The 17,586-nt window shown below is 45.4% G+C and overlaps 1 protein-coding gene across 1 annotated transcript in view; it reads left to right on the forward strand.

Annotated features, from left to right (window-relative positions):
- The window catches only part of LOC110577597 (SREBF chaperone), a 64,319-nt gene that overhangs the window by 18,422 nt on the left and 28,311 nt on the right, over positions 1 to 17,586 (forward strand). The window contains exon 2 of the mRNA XM_044921739.1: positions 10,832 to 11,051. Coding sequence (XP_044777674.1) covers positions 10,930 to 11,051 — 122 coding nt within the window. The 5' untranslated portion in view covers positions 10,832 to 10,929. The remainder of the gene's footprint in view (positions 1 to 10,831; positions 11,052 to 17,586) is intronic.

The raw sequence follows: 17,586 nt of genomic DNA on the forward strand, positions 1-17,586 counted from the left end.
GGGTCCTTTCTCTTTTTGTTTTGATAAGTCTGGCTAGAGATTTATCAATTTTATTGTTTGTTTGTTTGTTTCCCAAAGAAGCAGCTCCTGTTTTTGTTTATTTTTTTTTTAGTTTCTATATCATTTATTTCTGCTCTAATCTTTATTACTTCCTTACTTCTGTTGGTTTTAGTTCTTTTTGTTGTTGTTCTTTTTCTAGCTCCTTTAGGTGAAAGGCTAGGTTGTTTATTTGAGATTTTTCTTGCTTCTTGAGCAAGTAGGCCTGTATGGCTATAAAATTCCCTCTTAGAACTGCTTTTACTGCATCCCAAAGGTTTTGAATCATTGTGTTTTCATTTTCATTTGTTTCCATGTACTTTTTCATTTCTTCTTTTATTTCTCAGTTGACTCATTTATTGTTTAGTAGCATGTTATTAACCCTTATGTATTTGTGGTCTTTCTAGATATTTTCTTGTGGTTGACTTCTAGTTTCATAGTGTTGTGGTCAGAAAAGATGCATGGTATGAGTTTGATCTTTTTGAATTTGTTGAGGCTTGTTTTGTGGCCTAATTTGTGATCTCTTCTGGAGAATGTTCCATGTGCACTTGAAAAGAATGTGTATTCTACTGTTTTAGGATGGAATGCTCTGCATATATCTGTTAAATCCATCTGGTCCAGTATGTCATTCAAATCCCTTGTTTCCGTGTTGTTTTTCTGCTTAGATGATCTGTCCATTGATGTAAGTGGGGTGCTCAAGTCCCCCACTATTGTATTATCAGTTAGTTAATGTTTGTTGTTTACTGTTTTATGTATTTGGAAGTTCCCATGTTGGGAGCATAAATATTTAAAATTGTTATATTTTCTTGTTGGATTGTTCTCTTTGTTACAGTGTTCTTCTTTGTCTCTTGCTACAGTCTGTTTTAATGCCTATTTTGTCCGATATAAGTATTGCTACTCCAGCTTTGTTTTGACATCCATTTGCATGATAAATGTTTCTCCATCCCCTCACTTTTCAATCTGCAAGTGTCTTTAAGTATAAAATTAGTCTCTTGTAGGCGTCATGTAGATGGGGTTTTTTTATTATTATTAATTCATTCTGTTATCCTATGTCTTTTTATTGTTTAGTCCATTTACATTTAAAGTAATTATTGATAGGTATGTATTTATTGCTATTTTATTACTTGTTTTGTGGTGGTTTCTGGAGATTTTCTCTGATCCTTTCTTTCATGGTATGCTAGTTTTCTTTGGTGCTGTATTTGGATTTCTTTCTTTATATTCTTTGCTTATTTCTTAGTGGCTTTTGATTTGTGGTTACCATTAAGTTTGTAAATTATATTTTCTGCACATAGCAGTTTATATTAGGTTGATAGACATATAAGTTGGTTTGGTTTTTTTAAGATTTTTTTAATTTATTTGACCCAGAGAGAGACACAGCGAGAGAGGGAACACAAGCAGGGGGAGTGGAGAGGGAGAAGCAGGCTCTCCTCTGAGCAGGGAGCCCGATGCGGGGCCCGATCCCAGGACCCTGGGATCATGACCTGAGCTGAAGGCAGATGCCCTCCAATGACTGAGCCACCCAGGCGCCCCGACATAGAAGTTTGAACCCATTCTTTACTCTTCCCCATGTTTTAGGTATATGATGTCATATTTTACATCCTTTTATTTTATGTTTCTTGGCTGATTTTTTTACAGAAATATTTCTTTTTATTGCTTTTGTGTTCCTACCTTCATGCTATTGGTTTTGGCCTTTCCTTTCCACTCAGAGTTCCCTTTAATGTTTCTTGCAGGGCTGGTGTAGTGGTCACGAACTCCTTTAGTTTTTGTCTCCTTCAATTCTGAATGAATGCCTTCCTGGACAGAGTATTCTTGGCTGCAGGTTTTTCCCATTCAGCACTTTGAATATATCATGCCCCTCCTTTCTGGCTGGAAAGGTTTCTGCTGAAAAATCCACTGTTGGCCTTATGGGGGTTTTTTTGTATGTAACTATTTTTTTTTTTTTTAAAGATTTTATTTATTTATTTATTGGCGAGCGAGCGAGAGAGAAACAGCATGAGAGAGGAGAGGGTCAGAGGGAGAAGCAGGCTCCCCGCTGAGCCGGGAGCCCGATGTGGGACTCGATCCCAGGACCCTGGGATCATGACCTGAGCCAAAGGCAGTTGCTTAACCAACTGAGCCACCCAGGTGCCCTGTATGTAACTATTGTCTTATGTCTTGCTGTTTTTTTTTTTCTTTGTTTTTTTTAAAGATTTTATTTATTTATTTGAGACAGAGAGAATGAGATACAGAGAGCATGAGAGGGAGGAGGGTCAGAGGGAGAAGCAGACTCCCTGCCGAGCAGGGAGCCCGATGCGGGACTCAATCCCGGGACTCCAGGATCATGACCTGAGCCGAAGGCAGTCGCTTAACCAACTGAGCCACCCAGGCGCCCTGTCTTGCTGTTTTTAATATTTTTTCTTTACTACTATATTTTGCCATTTTAATTACAATACGTTTTGGTGTGGATCTGCTTTTGTTGATTTTGTTGGGGGTTCTCTGTGCCTCCTGGATCTGGATGTCTGTTTTCTTCCCCAGATTAGGGATGTTTTCAGCTATTATTTCTTCATTTAAATTCTCTGCCCACCTTTCTTTCTCTCCTTTTTCTGGGACTCCTATAATACAAATGTTATTATGTTTTTTTTTTTTTTTTTTTTTTTTAAGATTTTCCTTACTTATTTATTCATGAGAGACAGAGAGAGAGAGAGAGGCAGAGGGAGAAGCAGGCTCCCAAGGAGCAGGGAGCCTGATGTGGGACTCGATCCTAGGACCCCGGGATCATGACCTGAGCCGAAGGCAGACGCTTAACCATCTGAGCCACCCAGGCGCCCCAAATGTTATTATGTTTGATGGAGTCACTGAGTTCCCTAAGTCTGTTCTTGTTTTGCATAATTCTTTTTTCTCTATTTTGTTAAACTTGATTACTTCCCATTACTCTGTCTTCTAGGTCATTAATTCATTTCTCTGCTTCTTCAGCTTGCTGTTCATTACATCAGGTGTGTTTCTCATTTCATTTATTGAGCCCTTTATCTCTGCTATGTTATTCCTTAGCTCTGTGTTAATGGTTGCACTGATGTCCTCTGCTCTTAAGTCCAGTGAGTATCCTTATGATCATTGATTTAAGTTTTTTGTGTGTATGTTTTGTTTTTTTTTTTTAAGTAAGTTCTGTGCCCAATGTGGGGCTTGAACTCATGACCCTGAGATCAGGAGTGGTGTGCTCTACCAACTGAGCCAGTCAGGTGCCCCATGATCATTGCTTTAAATTCTTCATCAGGCATGTTACTTATATCTGTTTCACTCAAGTCTCTGACCATGGTTTTATCCTGTTCTTTCATCTGGGACAAATTCCTCTGCCTTCTTATTTTGTCTAAATTTCTGTGCCTGTTTCTCAGTGTTAGGAAAGTCAGCTACATCTCCTGTTCTTGAGTGTAATGGCTTTATGAAGAAGAGGTCATGTGGTGCCCTGCAGTGTGGTGTCCCGTTTCTAGGACCTGGTACTTCTGGGACTGTCTCCAGTGTGTGCTATGTGTGCTCTGTTGTTGTATCCTGGCCACTTTATCCTTCAGGCTAGTTTTCTGCAGAGGCTTTCTTTGCCTATCATGGGCAGGGTTTGGTGCCTGGCCTGAATGTGGCACTTTTTAACTTGGTGTGTTCTGGCCTGCTTGTGAAATGAGACCTGTTGCTGCTGCCACTGGAATTGAGGCCTCACAAAACTCGGTTGGGAGACACGGTGTGGTAGGGGTTTGGGCCAGTCTTCTAGGGAAGGGCGCCTCCCTCCCCCTGTGCTGGGACTGAGGCAAGCATGACTGGGAAGGGCCGTTCCACCTGAGTGCCGGGAGGTGGGTGGTGGGAGGGAGCTTGGTGTAAGCAAATTAGGTAGGGAGTGTGGTCACTGCACTGGTTCCTGGTGGTGGCTCTGTGTTTATGCTGAGGGGAGGAGGAGGGAAATGATGCTGTCCAGTTCCTGTGTTCCTGGCGGGAGAGAGGGTGTCTCTGTGAATGCTGCCTCTCTAGGACATGCTCCCAGATGAGCAGCTAACCTCCCCACTGTGTGCCCCAGGCACTCTTCAGATCACTGTTTCTAGGCTGTATGTCTGCAGGCTGTTTGCCTTGTCTCTTCTCCAACAGCAGCCCAGTGTCCTCTCAGCCCTTCCAGAGCCAAGCATGCTGACCTTTAAAACTCCAGGCTTTAAGCCCCAGTGGTTGCAAGAACTCACGAGATTCAGGCCGTCTTGCTTTCCAAGGCAGTTGCTACGGGGATTTGTTTTCCCTGTGCACTCCAGCGTGTACTAGTCTGTCTCTTGCCCTTCTTGCCTGTGGCTCCCTCCCCACTGCAGTAGCCACTTATCCATTTCTCTACCCAACTGCATCTCTGCACTTCCTACCTTTGATGTGGTCTCTTCTCTATCTTTAGTTTTGGAGTTTTTTCTGTCAGTTTTCAGATCAATTTCTGGGATACTGAGGATAATTTGATAGTTATCTAGTTGTATTTGTGAGACGAGGAAGCCCATCTTCCTCAGTCAATCTCTTATACATTTTGAATACATCATCCCACTCTCTCTTAGCCTATAGTGTTTCTGCTGAGAAATCCACTGATAGCTTTATGGGGGTTTCCTTGTATGTGAAGAATTTTTGTTCTCTTGTTGCTTTAAAATTTTTTTCTGATTTTAGATGGCTTTATTATAGTCTGTCTTGGAGAAGATCTTTTTGGGGACCAATGAGCTTTATGAATGTGGATGTCTAAATCTCTCCCCAGACTTGGGAAGGCCTCAGCCATTGTTTCTTTAAATAAGCTTTCTGTCCCTTTCTTCTCTTTTTCTTCTGGGATGCCAGCAATGCTTAGATAGTTTCTCTTGATGGTATCTCATAATTCACACGGGCTTTCTTCACTTTTGTTATTTTTGTTGTTGTTCTCCTCTGGATAATTTCAAGTGACCTATGACTTCACAGATTCTTCTGCTTTGATCACATCTGTTGTTGGTGCTCTCTACTGCATTTGTCATTTCACTCATTGCATTCTTCACCTCTAGGATTTCTGTTTGGATGTTTTTTATAATTTCTCTCTCTCTGTTAAACTTCTTGTTTTGTTTGTGTATTGTTTACTGATTTCATTGAATTGTTTTTCTGTTTCCCTGTAGCTCACTAAGCTGAATTCTTTATTAGGTAGATTGCAGATCTCTATTTCTTTGGGGTCAGTTACTGGAAAATTACTGTGTTCCTTTGGTGATGTCTTGTTTCCTTGATTTCATGTTCCTAGATATCTTGTGTTGCTGTCTTTGCATTTGAAGAAGCAGTCACCTTCTCCAGCCTTGACTGATTGGCCTTGGGAGAGAAATATCTTCTGTCAGCCTGCTGGGGATCCTGAGGCTTTCCCAGTGAATGACAATTGTATTATCAGATATTCTAAATGCTTTTATCTTTTTTTTTTTTTAAAGTAGGTTCCACGCCCAGCATGGAGCCAGTTGCAGGGCTTGACCTCAACGACCCTGAGATCAAGACCTGAGCTGAGATCAAGAGTCAGATGCTTAATTTAAGAAACAAGACAGATGAACATAGGGGAAGGGAAGGAAAAATTAAAAAAGTTAAAAACAGAGAGGGAGGCAAACCATGAGAGACTCTTAACTCTAGGAAACAAACTGAGGGTTGCTGGAGGGGAGGTGGGTGGGGGGATGGGGTAACTGGGTGGTGGGCATTAAGGAGGTCACTTGATGTAATGAGCACTGGGTGTTAGAGGCAACTGATGAATCACTGAATTCTACTCCTTTTTTTTTTTTTTTTTAAGATTTTATTTATTTATTTGACCGAGAGAGACACAGAGAGGGAGGAAACATAAGCAGGGGGAGTGGGAGAGGGAGAAGCAGGCTTCCCGCAGAGTGGGGAGCCCGATGTGGGGCTCGATCCCAGAACCCTGGGATCATGACCTGAGCTGAAGGCAGACGCTTAACGACTGAGCCACCCAGGCACCTCCTGAATTCTACTCCTGCAACTAATAATATAGTATATGTTAACTAGATTGAATTAAAAAAAAGAGAGAGAGATGCTTAACAGACTGAGCCACCCAGGAGCCCCTTCCATTTGTTTCAAGAGTGTTCACCCTCACTTCTTAAAAGGAGGTTTTAATTACTGTTAAAATGAACAAAAATCCAACATTTTCCATTGCACCTAAACAAGATCCAGATTAACATAGCATAATATCTAGAAATTCAAAATTGCTCCACATATGAAGAATCAGGAAAATCTTACTGTCTCCTAAGGAGAAAGGACGGTCAACAGATGGGAACCATGAGATGATATAGATGTTGGGATTAGCAAAGACTTTAAGGCAGAAAGTAGAATTAAAATATAATTAAAACCTCCTTTTAAGAAGTGAGGGTGAACACTCTTGAAACAAATGGAAGGGGCTCCTGGGTGGCTCAGTCTGTTAAGCGTAGAACCTGCATAAGATCCTCTCTCCCTCTAACCACCCCTTAAAAAAAAAAAACTCTCTTAATCTCAGGAAACAAACTGAGGGTTGCTGGAGTGGAGGGTGGTAGGAGGGATGGGGTGGCTGGATGATGGACATTGGGGAGGGTATGTGTTGTGGTGAGCACTGTGTATTGTGTAAGAATGATGAATCACAGACCTGTACCCCTGAAACAAATAATACATTATATGTTAATAAAAAAAATACCCTCTCAAACTAGGAATAGAAGGGGTCTTTCTCAACCTGGTAAAGGCATCTATGAAAAACTTTGACATAATATCTCATTTAATGGTAAAAGACTGAATGTTCTCTTCCTAAGCTCAGGAGTAAGATGAGGATTCATTCTCACCACTACAATTCAACATTGTACTAAAAGTTTTAGCCAAGACACAGGGTTTTTTTCTTTTCTTTTTTTTTAAAGATTTGATTTTATTTATTTGACAGAACACGAGAGAGGGAACACAAGCAGGGGGAGTGGGAGAGGGAGAAGCAGGCCTCCCACCGGTCAGGAAGCCCGATGTGGGGCTCGATCCCAGGACCCTGGGATCATGACCTGAGCCGAAGGCAGACGCTTAACGACTGAGCCACCCAGGTGCCCCCCTTTTTTTTTTTTTTTAAATTTATTATTGTAATAAAACACATAAAATTGACCATCTTGACCATTTTAAGTATATAGTTTAGTAGTGTTAGTATTTCACATTGTTGTGGAATAGATCTCTAGAACTTTTTCATCTTACAATACTGAGAGTGAGATTCTAACGCATTTGTTTTTGTTATGTATTATTTAATTACTTTAGCAACCTTATTTAGTCAAGACAGTTTTATAAGGAAAACAAATAAGAGGCATCCAGATTAGAAAAAAAGAAATTAAACTAACTCTGTTTGCAAATGACATGATCTCGTGTATATAACATCCTATGGTGTATACAGACACATGGCAGAGAGGCACGTGTTCAGTGTCACTAGTCATTAGGGAAATGTAATTTAAGACCCAGTTAGTTATAAGTATACACCTGTTAGCACAGCCAAAATAAAAAATAGTGGAAATACCAAATGATGGCAGATGAGAAGAAACAGAATCTCATATGCTGCTGGTGGAAATATAAAATGGTACAAGCACTCTGGAAAATATTTTGATAGTTTCTTAGAAAATTTCACCATGCCATACTACCTAGCAGTTCCACTTCTAGGCATTTATTCCAGAGAAATGGGATAGTCAGTAAACCTTTGTGGTAAAAACAAGCATGATAGGTCTAGTGTGGCTGAAGCTTGGGGGAGATGGTGAGTATTTTCAACAAATGATCCTGAAAAGCTGTGGGACAGAGACTGTAGTCTATATAGTTTTTTTTTTTAATCTTTTTTCCTATTACCTCCACCTCCCTTGGGTCTTTGGCACGTTTATTTTTCTTGGTTGATTTTTTTTTTAAAGATTTTATTTATTTATTTGACAGAGAGAGAGATGCAGCGAGAGAGGGAACACAAACAGGGGAAGTGGGAGAGGCAGAAGCAGGCTTCCCGCTGAGCAGGGAGCCCGATGTGGGGCTTGATCCCAGGATCCCAGGATCATGACCTGCGCTGAAGGCAGACGCTTAATGACTAAGCCACCCAGGCGCCCCTCTTGGTTGATTCTTAGTAAGTGTGAGTTGGTTGATGAGAATTTTAAAAGTTGAGTGGTGAATATAGGCATAAAAAGATAATCATTTTTTTTTATATCTTATGACAATATGTTGTATATATGTGGATTTTTCTGAAATTTTCACATGTATTTTCCTATCTGGGGCCCGTTCAGAACTGTAGGTATCTCAAGCAAGCTGATGACAAAGTGGGATGAGCCTGCCTCCCCAGTCTGTCCTCACGGACTGACGCATTCCATTCCTAGCGCCCTTTATTTTCTGAGCCAGAGTGTCTGACTTGATCCAGGCTTGTCCTCTATAGAATTCCTCAGGGCTGTTCTGACTGGTTCTAGGAGTTTTTTTCTTTATGTGGACAGCTCTATAATTTAGGTGTCTAATAACAAACTCCTTTGTTTTTGCTTATAGTGGGGTCTCCCACAAAGGCAGGCAGCAGGATTGTTTATGTTTTCATGTAACGTACACTTAGGCCTCCCAGGCCTCCATCCTTTCCACATGTTGTGTCTCTTTAAATTCAGGAAGCAGAACGGTAGATTTTGATCTGAAGAAACCTGTAAGTATGGGGCAATGTAGGAAAAACAGGTTTTTGGATCAGATTGTGTAAATTTTGCTTTGGAGTAGCTTTGCATTAAAATGTATACTGTGGAGTAGGGATGAATAATGTCTTCTCTTGGTAGGTTCAGGTAGGTTGGCTGTGTAATTAAAATTTTTTTTTTTTTTTTTTGCTTTGTTTTCCAGATGCTGTGAAAATTAACAATGAGTATAACTGATAATATTAAGATCAGTGGGAGCTGAAATTAACTAAGATCATGTCAGAAAGAGTTGTGTTTGCTGCAAACTGGAAGTGAATTAGATAGTTTTTTTCTCCTCTCTGTAGTTCCACTTGTAAAAGCTGGACTGCAGAGGTGGGGCCCCTACCCGTGTTGCCGATGTGTGGACAGAGGAGGCGGAGAAGGAAATGGGGATTACAAAATCATAATTTTCTGGAGGGCTTGGTTTTGCGACACTTAAGAGATGTGAGACTTGTCAGAGGACTGAGGTTGGAAGAGATACAGTTGGTTTCTGGCCTTCAGTCTTCGGGGATCCTTGTGGTAGTGTCTTTCTTCCCACAGGTGTACATCTCATCAGTATTTGTTTTCCCCACCCCCACCCCGGGGGCAGGATGGAGGGCCAGGGCACAGGAGCAGAAACACTGCTTCCCAGAGCCTGTGTGTCCGCTGGGTGGTGAGCACTAGTGCAGGTCGCCCCCGGTGGGTGCTCTGCTAGAGACCTCTCTGACCTGCCGTGCTCTGGGTGAGCCTTGTGAATGGCTGAGCTACTGGAAACACCTCTGCTGCTTGGGCTGGCAGCTGCCACCTGCAGACTCCTCTCTCCCGAGCCTGTTGAGTTGACCCACAGAGGGTTCTATTTCCTAAGAAGATTGCTGGACTGGAAAACTGCATATGCATTTAAAGCTTGTGTTTCCTGGAAGGTGGAAGGGGTGTTAGCCATTCATCTTGTGAATTGGCTGTGGTGTGACTCCTTTTGCTTCTCCTTTCTGGTCTTGACGCTGCTGAAGAGTCACCTCTTTGGCCTAGGTTTCCATTAGTGAGCCTGATCAAGCCAGGACACAAGTCTGGGCACGTTCCCTATAACACAGACCAAAGAAAACGGCAACATGGAGCAGAAGTGGGTTTATATGTGGGTAACAGCGGAGAGCTTGTAATGAAGAGAATTCTAGATCCCTGGGCCTTCTGCTGGAGTTTTCTATTCCGATTTTATTGGCTTAAGGTTTTCTACTTTCACACAGGCAGAAAGAGGATTTATTGGAAGGCTTTGGGATGGCTCACAGACTGGAAAGGAAGCTGCTGAGCCTCACCTTCAGAAAGGGCTGGGGCAGCCATGGTCTCAGGGGCAGGAATCTCTGGGGGTTGAATAAGCACCACCACATCCAGTTCCTGCTTCTTTTTGCTCGGAAATCAAAGTCCAGGGACAGAGGCCCAACCAGCTGGCCTGCTGTGGGTCAGGGAGGGGCACCTTGACTGACAGCCTGTCCAGGCCCAATCCTGTGGAGAGAGGTGCTTCCCCTGGGCCACGAAGGGGCCAGCTGCTGGGCAGGCCGGGGCAGGAGCAACTGCCTCACCAGGAGCAGCAGCTTCGCCTAATGCTGCCACAGTGACATTTGTTTTCTGTCAGAGGCCTGGACTTTTTGCTGTTTCTGTGTTAAAGGCTGACTCCGCTGGACATTCTTTACCAGTGAAACACTCTTTGTGCAAGAATGTGTTTTCTGAGGGGTCAGCCCTGTGTAGTTTTTCCCCAGGGATTTCTGTCAATCTGGCCTGTGCCCAGAGAAAGCTGGGGAGGATGTCCAGAACTCCCCTTTGTCAGAGAGCAGCTGAAGGTGATGTCGGTTACCCAGGGGTGCTTTCCTGTGACACCTGTGGGAACAGTGCCCTCTCTCGGGAGTGGGCTTTTAGAAATGCCTGTATGAAAGAGGGTTGAGAGTTTATCATCAGTTTTTGGCCTCTTTGGTTAGACTGACTGAGAAACTGCCCACAGTTACTAAGAGCTGACCAGAGGGGAGGGTGTGTGTGTGTGTGCGCGTGTGTGTGTGTTGGGACTGATGTCTCCAGACCTTGAATGTAGGCATCCTGAAACATGTGTCCAGCCACGCATCACAGCTACCTCCCCCAGCAGCCCCAGTGTGCAGAACCAGGACTCGTTGACTTTTCCCCTTTCTTGCCAGGTACCTGCAGATGGTGTCCATTGTCTGTGCTGTCCAGCGCACACCAGGCTGATCCATGGTCACTTTCCGGGATGGCAGCAAGGTGACTTCAGCTGAGGATGACCCTGACTGAAAGGCTGCGCGAGAAGATATCTCAGGCCTTCTACAACCATGGGCTGCTCTGCGCATCCTACCCCATCCCTATCATCCTCTTCACAGGGCTCTGCATCTTAGCCTGCTGGTATGTTTCTGAGTTGCGCTGGATATGGTGGGCCACTGTGTTGGGACAGTAGGTTTCCTAATCCTGATTGCTCTATAGCCCTTGGACTGTGTATACTTTTTACACAATGTAACTGGAGGCTCATTGGAGCTGGTGGGTGTAGAGTTCACGTCCTGGAGTGTTTAGCCACTAGACTGTAAACAGTCCAGGCTGGCCCAAACTTAGGGATTCACCAGATTTGTTCATGTCACTGGTAGTCTATTTCAAAATAATGTTTAGACACTTCTAAGAAACCAAAAGATAACTGAAAGGCATGATCTTTTAATAATCCTTTTCAACAGTGACAGTTTCATTTTGATACCTGGTTAAGAGCAGGAGCATTTGAGTGTTTTAAGATAAAGTCCATTTGAACAGTTCCTTGGACACCCTCGTGCGGGCTCACCCAGAGACTTGGTTCTCTCCTCTCCAGTCATTTTCTGGTGTTCACGAGGAGCGTCTTTCTGACCTCTTGCTGATTCTCAGGGCCTGCTGTGCTCCCCGACTGTCGTGCCTGCCGTAGCTGCCTTCGGTTCCCGTCTGTCTGTCTGTCTGTTATGTACAGGCTTCGAGAAGGCTACAGCCGATGATGACATGTAGGAGGACGGGCCTGGTGTAAGAGGATATCTGATGGCCTTTTTTGGCTCTAAAACACTTACAGCCATGAAAAGAGCCCACTGTGTTATCCTTGCCTCTGGAAAGGTTTCCACATTCTTTGTACATCTGACGTTTGTTAGATGTATTCAGTGCTGTGCTGGAAGGAGGGTGGTTCAGGACTGAGCTCCCAGTCGGGTTCTTAATGATCCCAAGTTCTTTTCTAATTAGGACTAAGAAAGATGAGTATCTTTCATTGAGAATTTCCTGTTGGTTGCTTCAGGCATATAATTAATCTCATCAATCCTCATAATAACCTTGGGAAGCAGTCCAGTTATATTTCCATTTAACCAAAGGAGGATGGTGGATTGGAGCCTTGTGTGGTCTACACAGTTAATAAGCAGGGACACTGGGCTTTAAATCTAGGCCTAGGGATTTCTGGTGTCTGCCCCCGTGGCACTCTGTCACCCTGACTCTCCTCGCTCTGGCTCAGTGTATTTGTACTGATGCTTAAATTTTGTTAAATTGTGTTGTAAAAGATAAGATATGGCTACATCCTATAGGAGATAAATTAGTAGAACCCAGCTCTTGTGTTTGGGTTTTTTTTCCTCTAATTTAATTAGCTTTTTAAAAATTTCTCAAGATCATACTTTTTAAAAGTCATCTCTGTCCTTCAAAATCATACTTTTCTAGGCCTGGCATATGTATTTCTCAAACCTGAGCTAGCAACAGAATTACCTGGAGGCATGCACAACATGGATTGCCGGGCCTCGCCCCAGAGTTTCTCATTCATCAGGTCTGGGCTGGGTCCAAGAATTTGTGTCTCTGACAAGTTCCCAGGCCTGGGACCATGTGCTGAGAACCACTAGACTGTCTTTCTTGAAAGTCTGTCTGCAACTCTACCTCTTTTTTGCTGATTTCTGAAGCAGCAGTTCATGGGGACACTCATGGTTATTATCCCTGGTATGGCCTTCTGTTGAGGGTGGTGTGACTGAGCTTCCCCTGCACTAAATCCTTAGGTCCTCAGTGGCCTCTGCACGTGGGACGGTGATAAGAACTACTTGGTGGACAAGTACATTGAATTCAGCTTACATGCTGTGCGGTCAGTTTGAGTTGAGGAGGGTAGTTGTGATCCCCTTCCATGAAGATAACTCTAGCTACAGGAAAAGGAAAAGATGTTTCCTGTTTGCCATTCATCTTTGGATGTTGGGTGTTGCCAGCTAAGACTAGGCAGCGTCCTGGACATGTAGCAGCTGCTTGGGTGCAGTCGAGCCTTACCTTTGAATGAGTAATTTGCTGTTACATAAGTGTTTCAGAACAGACAGTCCTTGGATTTATGACGTGAGGGCCTCTGGTGTGAAAACCTTAGGAGATGGCTACGGTCTCAAGTTTGGAGAACGCCTTCTCGACTCAGGGTGAATTAGAATGGGCTGGAAGGTGGGGGAAGAGGCAGATGTGATGATAGCAATATTTAACAACTAGAACAGCCCAGACTCAGCCAAGCCTGCCTTATATCCCACAGGTGCTCCTGGCTGAACATCAGTCCTGGGAAAGGGGTGGGCGAGGTTCGGGGTAGGACTGGGCTGATGGGAAGGCAAGGAAGACCGATCTTCTATGACTCCTAGCTTCATAGGTCCTTTGGAACTTTCCCTTTCACATGTGCTGTTCTGTTTGGTGCCTGACATCCTTAGAGGGGGTGGTTATGTCCTAGTTTTTTTCAAGATGATGAAACTAGCGTGGAGAGCTGAGAAGTGGTGTTACAACTGGCAGGTCCTTGTGGGAAGCCCTGTACTTTCTCCACTTCACCAAGGTGATAGAACTTTTTGAAGAATACTGTTTGGTGCTGATAGCTTTCATTGCAAGGAGTTTGCTCCCTGAGAGAGATGGTCTCAGCTGCCATGGGTCAGGAGCAGGATCTGTAGGCAGGACCTGCCTAGACAAGAGCAGGGAGGCTTTTTGAGGCGTAGCCATGTGTAACGGGAGTTGAGGAGAGAGCACAAAGTTGGGTTTTATATCACTCAGTAAAGATGGCCAGAATATACGCCAAGCGCTGTGCCGGCCCAGTGACGTGCACACCATCCCTCTCCTCAAAAGCGCAGTCTGGACCCGAGACACACAGCCGCAGTGCCGTCAGCCCATGTGACCTGGCTTCGGTGCAGAGGCAGACAGTGTCAGCGAGACTTCTGGGGGGAGAACTTCTGAGCCAAACCCTGCAGGGAGAGTGAGTGGCATCTTCCTCGCCTCCTTTCCTGTTTATGGTCGTGGCCATCAGTCAGCTCACTTAGCAGCCGGGCAGGGAGGGTGGTCCCCCGGAGAGCCCCTCCGAGAACCGGCTGCTTCCTCTGGTCCCGCCTTCTAATGGCGCGACAGTTTCCAAAGACACGAGGTTTTTTTTTTTTTTTTTTAATTTTTTTATTATTATTTTTAAAGATTTTTATTTATTTATTTGACAGAGAAAGACACAGCGAGAGAGGGAACACAAGCAGGGGGGAGTGGGAGAGGGAGAAGCAGGCTCCCCGCCGAGCAGGGAGCCCGATGCGGGACTCGATCCAGGGACTCCAGGATCATGACCTGAGCCGAAGGCAGTCGCTTAACCAACTGAGCCACCCAGGCGCCCGACACGAGGTTTTTCTTTGAAGAGGAAAACCAGCCTTAGGGACTGTCCCATTCTTAGTGCCCTGTAATTACTTTCCCAAACCGGCATCTTTGTCATGTTACCTTAAAGGAGCCTTTTATTTATTTTATTTTTTTAAAGATTTTATTTATTTATTTGGCAGAGAGAGACACAGTGAGAGAAGGAACACAAGCAGGGGGAGCGGGAGAGGGAGAAGCAGGCTTCCCGCGGAGCAGGGAGCCCGACATGGGGCTCCATCCCAGGACCCCGGGATCACGACCTGAGCCGAAGGCAGACGCTTAACAACTGAGCCACCCAGATGCCCTCAAAGGAGCCTTTTAACAACTTTTCTTAAAATCTGATTGGCTTAGGAAGAATTTCCCAAGGCTAGATGAAGTCTGTCAGCCTCCTAAAATGACAAAGTTGTTTCAAAGGATCCACAGATTCTGGGCCTTTTTGTCCAAGAGACCAGATATTGTGGCCCTGTGGCACAAGCCTGTCCTCTTCTAACCTTGGGAAGATTCTTTGTCCAGAGCAGAGTCCCCCCTTCTGTTCAGAGTCTCGGGTTGCCTGCAGAAAACAAAGTGTGGGTCCTAGACAGCTTTTAGTAGTTTTGTTAGATATCTACATTCTCTTTAGTGGCTTATCTTTTATTGTCCCTGGAATGAGGCAGTTGTGCAGCTTGACCTCAAAGGATCCCTGCACTTGAGAACCCTGTTCAGATCTAGCAGCCACCTGAGTTGTAGACCCTGTTCATCAGCACTGGATCACCCTGGGAGCAGTGAATGCTCTTTGCTCTGGGAAAATCTGATGGAACCTACGGCACGTAGGCACTGTGGCAAGAGGTGTCTTCACATTTCCTAGAGGTTAGGTCACCCGAGGTGTGGCCCAGCAGCAGCCCAGCAAGGCACAGGGTGCTATTGCTTCCAGGCGGGGATGTGGTAGGTGCACTGTGGGATGAAGAAAGAGTGCTTGGGTGCCAGGCTACCTACCGGCCTTCCTGGATGCAGGACAGAGGTTAACATGAGGGTCACTGGGTCCCTTGTTGATTCTACAGCCTGCTGCTCATGGCTAGAGAGCTTGGAGAGCAAGTTAAATCACGATGAGGCCATTCTGAACCTCATGAAGAACGGTCATTGTGCAGCCTGTGTGGGTATTCCAGAGCAGGCTTGGCCCCTTTCCTCTTCCTTTTTCTCTGGAGGGACACAGTACCTTGGGACTGAGGCTGCACATCTCAGTTGTGGTGGCCTCTGCTTGTCAGCCTCCCCCGGTCTGTCCACGTTACGAGTTTCCCCAAGATCACCATGGCCTCTTGGTGGGGTGTACACACAGGGGCTTATGTTAAAGGCTTCTTTTTGTGTGCCTTTGTGGCCACTCTAGACACATTTCTATTCTCTTCATGGACAAGAAAGAAATCTAAATAAGTGAAGGCCTATCTGTGACTGTGTTCTGGAGAGCCAGGCTGGGTAGCTGAGGACGGGTCCCAAAGCGCCTCTGAGCTCTGCCCTGAAGCCGCCTACACCTGAGAGCCCAGGGGACCAGCTCCTGCAGCTGCTCCAGGACACTGGCCTGTTCAGCATGCCAGAGCCAAGGCCTCCCCCAGCAAAAGTTACTCCTGGCCTCACAAACAAGCTCCGGAAAGGCTCTGAAGTGCCTGTGGGAGATCAAAGACTCCTTCACCACCTGAAATTTCCCCAAACACAAGAGAGAGCAGGAGATCTCAGAAATACCGCTTTCACTACCCCACCCTTCGTCCTGTACTGTTGTTCTCCTCTGAGAAGGGAAGGGAGAAAACATGTCTCACCTTGATGTCTCCAGACAGGCGCCTCAGGTGACATCTCTGAACGTCTTTTCTGTGGTTGCTCTTTCCGTCTGTCTTCAGCATCTCCTGAACCCCAATCCCAGGTGGCTGGGAGTGAGAAGGGGATGAGACTAGAGCCAGTAGCATCCCCGTAGTTGTGGGACCAGAGCAATAGGACAGTGTAAGGCTGCTTGGTCAGGAAGCAGGGGAAAGGACCAGTAAAGGTCCTAAATGTTCTTGCATGGGAGTGGGTGAAAGGTCCCCACCCAAAGGCCCATCAGGTGCGCAGTGGTGCTGCCTGCCAGTCTGGGCTAGGGGCTGGCCGTCACCTCACCCTGCCCTAGGACACAGCAAGGCGTGCACATCTGACCTCGACCCCCTCCCCTTGTTTTTACATTCAGGCCCCTGCCAGGGGGCAGCAGCAAAGGGGATACCTGGATAAGGGAGGGCAAGGCCAGGTCCTGGGATTCGAGGGGGCAGAGGAGCTGGTGGTCCCAGAGAGGAGGGACCACAGGTGAACCTATGCTCTATACCCTCAGCACACGCTCCATTGTGATGGACTTCACTTCAAAACACAAGTTTAAAGATAAATTTATTGAGAATGTCCATACTGCTGTTGCAGAGCATTAAACCCCAAGCGCTTGGACCTTCTGAGCATGGGGTCCTGTGTAGCAATACGGGTTGTACACCCATGAAGTCAGCCGTGCGTGGGCCATCTGGAAGATAACTCATCCTGAACATTTCCTGAATGTCTTCCATGTGGCTAGTATTGGGGATGCAGAAATTAAAATGGCATGTTCCCTCCCTACGTTTCTTGTATTAATCATGCGGATGAGTAGAGGTTTCTGGGATCGGTGATTGCAGGCTGCCATAGAGTATAGAGGAGAGGTAATTACTGGCTTGGGGACAGAGGAGTAGAGAGGCAGTGTGGCCTTGAAGGATAGGCAGGAATTTGGCTGGCATTTGGGGGGCAGGGGGGATTTTGGTTTGGGCTCCCCTAAGACAAGGTGTAGCTTGTGTGTGAGATGAAATGAGCGCTGGCAGCAAGGTGGAACAATGAGCTAGGAAGGAAGGAGCACCATCCCGCAAGTTATCCCCACAGGCAGCTGTGTCATCTCACTGGGGAATGCTGAGAAATGGTGTAGGACGGCCACCTCAGAGCTCCCACCTGGGTGTGGGGGCTTGGACAGTCTGTGCCAGGGGTCAGCAGACTCTTTCCATAAAGGGCCAGATAGTAAGGGCACATATGGTCTCTGTCATGTTTTTGGGTTTTGTTTTTGTTTGTTTTACTCGTTTAAGATTTTATTTATTTGAGACAGAAAGTGAGCACAAGGGAGAAGCAGACTCCCCACTGAGCAGGGAGCCTGACGATATGGGGCTCAATCCCAGGACCCCGCCCCTTGTTTGTTTGTTTAAAATAACCTTTTAAATGTGTAAAAACCATTCTTAGCTCATGGGCCACACAAAAATGGGCTGTGGGCTGTAGTTTGTGAACCCCTGATCTGTACAAT

The sequence above is a fragment of the Neomonachus schauinslandi genome, chromosome 1 (genome assembly GCF_002201575.2).
Source record: "Neomonachus schauinslandi chromosome 1, ASM220157v2, whole genome shotgun sequence".
In the NCBI taxonomy this organism is placed as follows: Eukaryota; Metazoa; Chordata; class Mammalia; order Carnivora; family Phocidae; genus Neomonachus; species Neomonachus schauinslandi.